At 51.3% G+C, this 10,910-nt stretch overlaps 1 protein-coding gene across 1 annotated transcript; it reads left to right on the top strand.

Annotated features, from left to right (window-relative positions):
• Nucleotides 1-4,751: 4,751 nt before the first annotated feature.
• On the top strand, nucleotides 4,752-8,977 carry ANKRD33 (ankyrin repeat domain 33; the record flags this gene model as incomplete). The annotated part of the gene is given in 5 exon segments (XM_080939457.1): nucleotides 4,752-4,919; nucleotides 5,127-5,256; nucleotides 5,406-5,546; nucleotides 8,263-8,942; nucleotides 8,945-8,977. Coding segments are annotated over 5 exon segments (1,152 nt in total).
• Nucleotides 8,978-10,910: the final 1,933 nt, after the last annotated feature.

The raw sequence follows: 10,910 nt of genomic DNA, 5'->3' as shown, positions 1-10,910 counted from the left end.
ACTGTTCTAGAGGCTGAGAGTTCTTGCCCTGCGCTGGATCCCTTCACCGTGTCTTCGTTGACAGTATCTCCTACGGGCACAGAGCTTCCCAGTGTCTCCTCCCTTCCAGGGACAGTGATCCTCCCAGGTCAGAGTCCCACCTGCCTTTATGCTCCCAGTAACATGGGGGTGCTGGGACTGGAACCCAAGGACTTCTGCATGCCAGGAAACACTATCGCTCAGCCACACCTGCCCTGCCACACTTCTAGTTTTTATAATGGTTCATGGTGACATTTTTCTCTGCGTCATTGTCCTTGGCTCCTGTTACGCCGCCCCACCCCCGCTCTCAGGGTCTCTGTAACTGGCCCCCCTTCAGTAAGACCTAAATCTAGATCCACATATGAAAGAAAGCACCGCACGGTGCCTGAGCTTCTCTTACCCACGTTAGATATGTACTATATAGATATAATCATATATATCATAGATTCCACATTTGATAAAATACTCGATATTTTCTCAGTCTGGGTGATTTCAGGTAATGTGATTTTCTTGTTTGCATCCATTTCTCCCAAAATAACATAATTTCATTCTTCTAAATGGCCACGCTGTAGCGGTAAACATTAGAAAACGGTGAGTGGTTCCAGGCGCCACGCCACGCCGACCCGCTACTCTGTCTTCTTGCCTCCCTGCCCCCGGCAGTCTCCCCTCTGCGGACCCTGCTCACATTCCCAGGATCCGCTCCCTTGTCACAATTGGTTATTGTCACCATTCCCAGTAGCCCCGACAAAAATCAAAACTCTAGAAGCTTGTAATTTATCAATCAGATTAATATCAGTAAAGTCTCACACCACAAAACGTCCACACAATAAACTCAGAGCCAATTGATAGTGATATAAACTTCACACCTAGATAAGACAAATTGTCCTGTAATAATCCATCCCTTATAAGATACTCATAGCTACCTATGGCTATTTAAAGCCACTGGGGTCCAATCATCCGCTTCCTCCTCCATCTTCTCTTCATCTCCCTCCTCCCCTATCTCTCTGGTCTTTCCAGAACCCTCTCCCCACCCTATTTTTCCACCGTTCAACTGCAGGCCTTGCCTTATCTCGTGCCTGCTCTCGCCTGCACACAGACATCCACCACGCGGGGTAAAGCTCCATTGTGCACACAGGCCGCACTCTCTCCATCTACTCATCTGTTGACGAGCATCTAGAAGGGCTCCGTATCTCGGCTGTTGTGACGTTTTCCAGGAAGCGTGGGTCTCCAGGCACACTGACTCCAGTATGTGCCCAGTGGTAGTACATCTGGCTTCTGTGCAAGCTTTCCTTTTCCTTTTGAGGAGCTCACCTGATCTTTAACCTAATGGCTACTAATTCCTGCCAGCTGGGAATAAGACCTCCTCTTTCTCACATCCGGACCAGCATGTGTGCTTGCTCACTTCCTTCTCTCCTTCCTTCCTTCTCTCCTTCCTTCCTTCTCTCCTTCCCTTCTTCCTTCTTCCTTGTTTGTTTGTTTTGAGACACAGTGTCTCTGTGCACCCAACTGGCCTCACCCTCCTACTTCCACAACTTCTCTGTTGTTGTGGATTGTACCCTAGAGCTGTGAGTCAAAATAAGCTGCTCCTTGAGGTGCATCCACCTCTGGAAGAATTGGGGAAGTTAAATGTAGTGAAGGCACACACTTGTGTGCACACACCTGTGCTTATACACCTGCACTCACACACCTCTGCACACACACATGAGCTCACATACCTGCGCTCATGCACCTCTGCTCACTCACCTGTATGCACACACCTGTATTCACACACCTGTATGCACACACATGTGCTCACACACCTGTCCACACACCTGAGTGCACACACCTGTGCTTATCCACTGGGATTTCATACAGCAGGAAGAAGCAGGGAGAAAGTAATGGCAGGATAAAAATGCTCTAATGTCTTGTATCAAGACAGCAAAGAGTTCCCATCCATCTGACTTCTGCTACAGCTCACAGGCTGTGCTTGTATTACACAATAAGACCTCTCTCAAAGGGGACTAGAGAAAAAGAAAGCTGTGTATAGGGCATCTGTCAATGATCAGAGATGTCTGGCCTAAAATGTCATAGATATTTTCTAAGTACTGCATAGAATTCTACAGTGCACATTCACCACATCTGACTGATGGCTTGGGGGGAGCAGCCATGTTGTGACTAAGAGGAAAAATAAGAGGGTTCCAGGCAAGCCTGGGACCATCAGATCAGACCCCCTAACCAATGCCATCAGCTTGCTGTCCCTAATTGTGTGCACAAAGTACAGCTCCGCTGGCTGAGCCGTGCACATGTTAGTGCAGTGGCAGACAGCGGAAGAATTGCTGGTTACTTCAGACAGACAGGGCTGGGGGAGCAGGCTCCAGGTCCCAAACTACTGCCAGCTTCAGCAGTCACATGACCTCTGCCCGTGATTGAGAAATCACTGTCGGTACCACAGGAAGCTTGTCAATAAGGAAGCTGTTCGCAGAGCCTGCCTATGCTGCCATGGTCTGTCTCAGACAAGCGGGTGTCCCGCAATACAAAGCTCAGCTCCAAATTTACTTACACAGCAAAGTGCCCAGACCCACAACCCCAGGGAGGCTGGGAAATGCTTGCTTAGGTTCCCAGCTTTGGCAGCTCCAGAGAAAGCTCACCAGCCGCTTTAGATGAAAGCTGGATCCAGCCCAGACAGAACCCCTGCTCTCCAGCTCAGCCTCCCCACCACCCCCACATCAAGATACCAACTCCCAAACTGAATGTGAGGTCATTAGAACATGTCCTTAAAACACAGGGAGGGGTGAAAACAGATCACCAAAAGTTCTGTAGCATAATTAGAAACTTTAAAGTTTCCAGGCAGAGGTGGTGCATTCCCTTAACCCCAGCACTCGGGAGGCAGAGGCAGGTAGATCTCTGCGAGTTCAAGACATGTATGGTCTATATAGTGAGTTCCAGAACAGCAGGGGCTACATAGTGAGACCCTGTCTCAAAAGAAAACAAAAAGAAAGAAAAAAAATAAAGAAAGAAAAGGGGCTGGAGAGATGTCTCAGTGGTTAGAGCACTGACTGCTCTCCCAGAGGTCCTGAGTTCAATTCTCAGCAACCACATGGCGGCTCACAACCATCTGTAATGGGATCTGGTGCCCCCTTCTGGAACATGAGTGTATATGCAGCAGAGCACTCATACATTAAATAAAAATTTAAAAAAAGAAAGAAAACAAATTCACACACACACGTGCGTGCACACGCATGTGCACACACACACACACACACACACACAAGCCAAGTTGTATGAGATTCCAGCAATTGGGAGGTTAGGGCAAGAGAATCGTGAGTTCAAGGCCATCCTGGACTATATAAGATACTTTCTCAAAAACAAAAGGTTAATAAAGCAAACAAACAAACAAAAACAGATAATATCGAGACACAAACACAAGTCAACATTTTACTTTTAATGAAATGCGCCTGTTCAATGACTATTAGCACCAATGGGAGGCGCCAGTGGGTAAAGAACGCAGGAGCCGTGCAGGAACCAAACCGTGAAAGAAAAACAAAACGATGCTGGAAAGCAGAGCCCCGCAGTATGGAGAGAGCTGCACTCTGAGCTCCGAGTCACTCAAGTTACTAATCTAAAAAATGACAGTACAGAAGTGTTTTTACTTTAATACATCATTTAGATAGGCCATATTCTACTTACCACTTCTGATCCAATCCATTACAATTTATACATCAAATTTTTCCATTTTTAATTTAGTAATTTATGTTTAAGGTACTTTGCTGGTGCCTGCGTTTGAGCACCATGGGAGTGCAGTACCGGCAGAGACCAGAAGAGGGCATCAGATCCTCTGGCGCGGGAGTTACAGGCAGTTGTGAGCTCCCTGTGGGTACCGGGAACTAAACTACAGTCCTTTGGAAGAGCCGTCTCTCCAGCCTCCTGGAAACTCTTCATGTTTTGATTTCTTTGGATAAACTCTGGAGCCCACCTCCCCATTCATTCTTATTTAATGCTCACACCTTTCCCCACACCACAGCCATCGCCCCTCTGGAGTAGAAGGGATCTCAGGGTTCACAGCTGGGTGCCAAGACCTCCCATGATGCTTCTCTTGAAAGCTCACTTCTAAATGCAGCTGTTCCCATGATGAAGGGGAGAAAGATCATCCCGGGCGGGCCTACTCAGCTCTGGGCCTGGAGAAGCTGCCACCAGCCACGTTCAGCGGGATCTTCGCACAGGCACTGGGGCAACGGCAGGTAGCACAGTCACCCCCTACTCCCCCCCCCCGCCCGCCCAGGCCCCCAATCCCTTCCTAACCAGCTTGACCCGGCTCAGCCCTGATGTGTTTATGGCGGCTTTCTGTGGGCACAGCCATCTGTCAACTGCCTTGTTTCCTGGTGACAGGCAGTCCATCAACTGAAGCGCTAGAGTGATTTTGAGGTGTGGGGGTGTGCTGAGCCACAGGCTGGCGCCCAGCCGCGATGGTCTTTTGGAGACCCTAGCGCCCCAGGTAAGGTTGGGGGAGGGAAAATGATAACCCCTGGTGTGAGCTTCTTTCGGGGCCTGACCTACATACAGTAAGATGCTTTGACTGCCTGTCTTGGGTCCAGACAGAGGCAAGACACCCACCAGGGTGAAGGTTTTCCCTGGGGAGACGGTGCAGCTGCAGGAACATACCTACTCAGGGTTGCAGGAGGAACTGTTAACTTGGCGTTCTATCACAGCAGCCGGCTGAATAAAGGGGGTCTCAGGCCGGAGGCAGAGGACTAGACATGTCTGAGGCACCGCCGCCCTGCCCCAGCAACAACACCCCAACCCCTGGGTGCAGTTTGAAGACACTGTACTGGGCATGTGCCCACAATGACCTTGAGGAGCTCCAAGCCAGGCTGGATGTTGGGGTGTCCCCAGAGGAGGCCTCCCAAGTGGACAGCAACGGGAGGGTGAGATGCCCCGGGGCTCGCCAAGGCAGCTCAGGCGCCACATACATCATCCCGGTCTGGTTCCCCACAGAGACCCAGAGTTGTCCCCACTCCTTAGGTGGGTGAAAACCATCTTCACAGGGGTTGGGGCAGGCCCTGGGGAAGTGCAGATGGGGGTCCTAAGGAGAACTTAATGGAAAGTGGGGGTCCAAGCTGTTCTGTCCCCAGACAGGCCTCATGGTCGCATGCTACCATGGCTTTGGTTCCATCGTGGCTTTGCTCAGCTGTTGTCCTTTCCTGGATGTGAACCAGCAGGACAAGGATGGGAACACAGCCCTCATGCTGGCTGCTCAAGCAGGTATGAGACCCAGTGCCCACCCCCAATCCCACCCCACCCCACCCCCAGCCAGTAGGGCCACAACCCCAAACCTTGCACAGGAGTCTCCCTGGCCAGGCTTCAGCATTACCTTACCTTGGGAAACTAGCTTTGTGGTCCTGTCTCTGCAGGTCACGTGTCTCTAGTGACTCTCCTACTCAACTACTTTGCTGGCCTGGACCTGGAACGCAGGGACCAGCGGGGACTCACAGCTCTGATGAAGGCTGCCATCCAGGATTGCTCCGAGTGTGTGGTTGCCCTCCTTATGGCAGGTGTGCTATTGCAGGTGTACTCTAGCAGGTGTTGTATGACAGGTGTGCTATGGCAGGTGTGCTATGGCAGGTGTTGTATGGCAGGTGTGCTATGGCAGGTGTTGTATGGCTGATGTGCTATAGCAGGTATGCTATGGCAGGTGTTGTATGGCTGGTGTGCCATGGCAGGTGTGCTATGGCAGGTGTTGTATGGCTGGTGTGCCATGGCAGGTGTGCTATGGCAGGTGTTGTATGGCTGGTGTGCTATGGCAGGTGTTGTATGGCTGGTGTGCTATAGCAGGTATGCTATGGCAGGTGTTGTATGGCTGGTGTGCCATGGCAGGTGTGCTATGGCAGGTGTTGTATGGCTGGTGTGCTATGGCAGGTGTGCTATGGCTGGTGTGCTATGGCAGGTGTGCAGCTGCATTTTCTTCACTACCACCCCACCAGATACCATTTAGCAGCAGCAAGAGAGGTGGGAATAAAATATGGGTCAAGGACAACTTATTGGAGGAGGGCCCTGCCGCCACCCTCTTGCAGTCTCCTAGTGCAGCGAGCCACAGCTGTTTATGGACGTCCCAGCAAACAGTGCAGACATAAGATGGGGAAAGGTCTGGAGTGAGGTGGTACCTACAACCAGACTCGAGTTCTGGTCCAAGTCTTGCTTCTGCCCGAGACCCAGGTGGAGAAATACAGCCACAGCACTGTGCAGGCTGATGGGTGGGGCATCCGTGAGGACTGACTCCAACTCTTAGGCAGTGTTCAGTTGCAGGTGGAGTCGTGTGTGGAGGACTCTCTGTGTGGAGGACTGTGTGTGTGTGGAGGACCACTCTCTGTGTGTGGAGGACTCTGTGTGTGGAGGACTCTGTGTGTGGAGGAGCACTCTGTGTGTGATCACTCTCTGTGTGTGGAGGACTCTGTGTGTGGAGGACTCTGTGTGTGGAGGACTCTGTGTGTGGAGGACTCTGTGTGTGTGGACCACTCTGTGTGTGGAAGACTCTGTGTGTGGAGCACTCTGTGTGTGGAGGACTCTGTGTGTGGAGGACTCTGTGTGTGGAGGACTCTGTGTGTGGAGGACTCTGTGTGTGGAGGACTCTGTGTGTGGAGGACTCTGTGTGTGGAGCACTCTGTGTGTGATCACTCTCTGTGTGTGATCACTCTCTGTGTGTGGAGGACTCTGTGTGTGGAGGACTCTGTGTGTGGAGGACCACTCTGTGTGTGGAGGACTATGTGTGTGTGGAGGACCACTCTGTGTGTGGAGGACTATGTGTGTGATCACTCTCTGTGTGTGGAGGACTCTGTGTGTGGAGGACTCTGTGTGTGGAGGACCACTCTGTGTGTGGAGGACTGTGTGTGTGTGGAGGACTCTGTGTGTGATCACTCTCTGTGTGTGGAGGACTCTGTGTGTGGAGGACTCTGTGTGTGGAGCACTCTGTGTGTGGAGCACTCTGTGTGTGGAGGACTCTGTGTGTGTGGACCACTCTGTGTGTGGAAGACTCTGTGTGTGGAGCACTCTGTGTGTGGAGGACTCTGTGTGTGGAGGACTCTGTGTGTGGAGGACTCTGTGTGTGGAGCACTCTGTGTGTGGAGGACTCTGTGTGTGGAGGACCACTCTGTGTGCGCACTTGTGGAGCCCTCATTATTCCGTGAGGTAGCCGATGGTGCCCTCTGCTGGTCTCTCTGAGGGACCGGCCTTTCCCTTCCCAACCTAGTATATATCAGGAAAGAGCTCTCCATGTGTTTCCCCTTTCAGAGTGACTGTGTCTCTCTGGCCCCAGAGACAAGGACACGAGAATGAGGAAACAAAGTGGGGGAGGGAGGTTGGGGGAGGGGCAGCAACAGGTCACTGGTCCCCAAGCAGCTGTGGTCTGAGCATCCTGCGCTCCCATCCGCTCAGCTGGTTCTATGAGCCCAATGGAGGCCCCGGGGGCTCACTGCAAGGTTCCCCTTGTCCTGACTCTGGTAGCTTCCTCCCTCTTACAGAGAAGGCTGCAGCCCTGGGCTTCCAGTCTGGGAGGTGTTTTGAATCTAGCTTAAATCAGCCCTTGTTGCACTAAATAATAAAAAGAGGGCGTGACCGTTACCGCTCTGCACTGTCGCCAGCTCTCTCTGACACGGGTGGTCGCTCCCACACTAGTTCCGGCACCATTGGGCCATATGGAACATTTATGGCAGCGGCTCCACACTGGCCCCAAGTACTCTCTGACCCTGGCGGTCCACGAGCCGTTCCAGCGCGGCACCTCACCACGCTGCTGCCAGTCACAATTCCCTCGGCAGGTTGTTACCGCACCAAGCCAATTCGTCCCAATTCTGTGGCGGGCTTGGTGCGTCCCACCACTGCACCTACTCTTGAACTCAACTAAGTCGCCACATGAAAGAAAACACCACACGATATACTCTGATCCAATTGATACAATATAATTTTCCCATCTAGACAGCACAAAATTCTGTACACACTCATCCCTTATAAAATACTCATAACAACCTGTATCTATGCAGAGACGCGCAGAGAAAAATATCCACATCTGCCTCCACGTTCTTCCGGAGGCTCAACTCCTCCCTCTCCCTAAAACTTTGTTCCCGCCCACCCTTCGTACTCATCCAATGACAAGCCTCGTTTTGTCTAGTACCTGCCTTCCTGCATAAAGACATCATCTTACAAGCCTTGCTGCTGACAAATGTGCCCCTTTACAACCCACGGCCCACTAACCAATCTGTCACACTGGGTCACTTGCAGGTGCTGACCTGAACTCTGTGGATCCTGTCCGGGGAAAGACAGCCTTGGAATGGGCCGTTCTGACGGACAGCTTCGACACTGTACGGAAGATCCGGCAGCTGCTGAGGCGGCCCCGGGCAGAGCAGCTCAGCCTGCATTTCCGGCCAGAGTGGCCAGCCTTGGCCCAACTTGTGGCCCAGGCCCAGGCTCAGGCCGCCCCATCCTTCCTAGAAAGGCTGCAGGATACTCTGAGCCTCTCTTTCGCTCAGTCTCCACAGGAAGGGGGTGTCCTGGACCACTTGGTGACTGTCACCACCAGTTTGGTCAGTCCCTTCCTGAGCACAGCTTGCCATACACTGTGCCCTGACCACCCACCCATGCTGGGCACTCGAGGCAAGTCGGTGCCAGAGCTGTTGGGTACCGCCCCTCCACCTCCTCCAGTACCCCATCCTCCTCAGGAAGTCCCTGTTCCCCAGGTCTTTTCCCCCTACCAGAGCCCTCAGAATATGCTCTCCCAGTGGCTACAGTCCAGGGACAGTACCAGTACCAGGCTCCAAGTCCCTAAAATCCTCCTCTCTAAGGCACCTTCCCCCCGTACACAGTACGAGTTGATACTCAGACCTCGAAGGCAGCAAAGTCTGGCTCTTCCTGTCTGGAGATTCCAGGAGAGGAGGAAGAAGGGGAAAGAAGCCGAGAACCGTGAGGAGGTAGGCTAGGCCAAGATAGAGGCAAGTAAGACACATTCCTGGGGCCTCTTTCAGCTTCCCATCTGTCTCTGCCAGCGGGAACCTGCTTCCAGCAGGTACAAGAGGTTGTCCACAGTGGTGTCTGCAGGAGAGAGGGCGCCAACCTGGTGTCTGCTGGCAAGGGGCTGACTGGCTACAGTGGTTATGGTGGTCACACCCACACACTGTGTTCTGTGTAGGAAGCCAGAAAGAAAGAGAAAGCAGACTGCTCTCACACATAATCTACAAGTTGTATCAAGTAAACAGCCTAGGGTAGAGCAGCAAACATGGCCTAGAGTTCGTCAGATTGAAGAGCTCCCTTACGTAATCATGCTGGTCGGCTTATCCTGAGCCTCAACTTCTTTTTTTTATGTGTATTTATTTCATGAGTCCACTGTAGCTGTCTTCAGACACACCAGAAGAGGGCATCAGGTCCCATTACAGGTGGTCGTGAGCCACCATGTGGGTGCTGGGAATTGAACTCAGGACCTCTGGAAGATGGCTCAGAGGTTGAGAGCACTGACTGCTCTTCCAAAGGTCCTGAGTTCAAATCCCGGCAACCACATGGCTCACAACTATCTGTAATGGGATCTGGCGCCCTCTTCTGGTGTGTCTGACAGCTACAGTGTACTCATACATAAAATAAACAAATCTATAAAAGATTAAATTAAAAGCAGTGGTATAGTTGTTAATAACAATAACAGCGTGCTGTTTGTCAATTGTCTACAGCCTGACATAAAGGAAGCTTTATAAAGCCTGGGCTATTTTTAGAAAATAGCATGTTTGCTGGACATAGGATGTCAATCTGCACCTCTAGCTACTTAGGAGGCCAGGACAGGAAAGTCACTGGAGCCGATACGTTTGAGACCAGCATGGGTAACACAGAGACTCTGTCTGAGAAAAAAGGGAGAAAGGGAGAGAGAAAAAAATTTAAAATGCATCGACAAAAAATAAGATATCAAGAGATGTTACCTCCCCTGGTGACCCTTAGGTGGTGGTTATTAGCCAACGGGCTGAAATATCTTTGAAGGGACACTGGTAACTTTGAGGGGCTTAATTTAAAAGTTAATTTTACCCCCAATATTTTTACTGTAGAAATGTGCTCATGCGCTCCTAATAAGTGGCTGCACACATGCCTCTTCGAAAACAAAAGCAACTCTGCACTTTTCACACAGTTGTGGGTTTACAGAAAAGTTACAGAAGTGCACACACGGCTTATGTCTGCCTTTGCTGCTGTGTTTATCTCGGTGGACAAGATGCTTGTTATTGTGGGTAACTCAGGTCCACATGGGTCCCCTCTTCCCTAACTTATCCATCTCCCTTCTCAGTCACAACCGGATCCTACACCACATTCCTTGTTGCTGATGAACCAGACAGCTTAGAGTATTTGAATCCCCTCCTCCTCCTCCTCTTCCTCTTCTTCCTCTTTCTCCTCCTCCTCCTCTTCCTCTTCTTCCTCTTTCTCCTCCTCCTCCTCTTCCTCGTCTTCCTCTTTCTCCTCCTCTTCCTCCTTGTTTTCTTCCTCCTCCTCCTCCTCTTCCTCCTCTTTCCTCTTCCTCTTTTCCTCTTTTCCTTCTTCCTCCTCCTCCTTTTCTTCTTCTCCTCTTCTTCCTTCTCGTTTTCTCCCGTCCCCAGCTGGGTTCTGCTCTATAACCCAAGGCCAATAGACCCTGCTCTATAGCTCAAGGCTGATGTTTTTATTAGGTTTAGCCTGGGGCTCTGGGTTTGGGGTTTTGGGGGTAAGGTCTATAGAGAGGTCAAGTTTCCCATCAGGTGACTTTGAGGTGCTTCTGAGAAACATGACCTGTCAGTTTGCTGGTGTTGGCCAGTTGGCTGAGGTATTGCCAGTCCCTTGTGAAGTTAACTCTTTCCTCAGTTCCTAGACTCTCTGAAGGGAGGCTATTGTAGGAAGCTCACACCCGGCAGGCAGGAGTCACACCCCAG

This window comes from Micromys minutus (genome assembly GCF_963924665.1).
Source record: "Micromys minutus genome assembly, chromosome: 27".
In the NCBI taxonomy this organism is placed as follows: Eukaryota; Metazoa; Chordata; class Mammalia; order Rodentia; family Muridae; genus Micromys; species Micromys minutus.
Note: the sequence above shows the minus strand (reverse complement) of the source record. Positions and strands in the feature narration are given on the sequence as shown.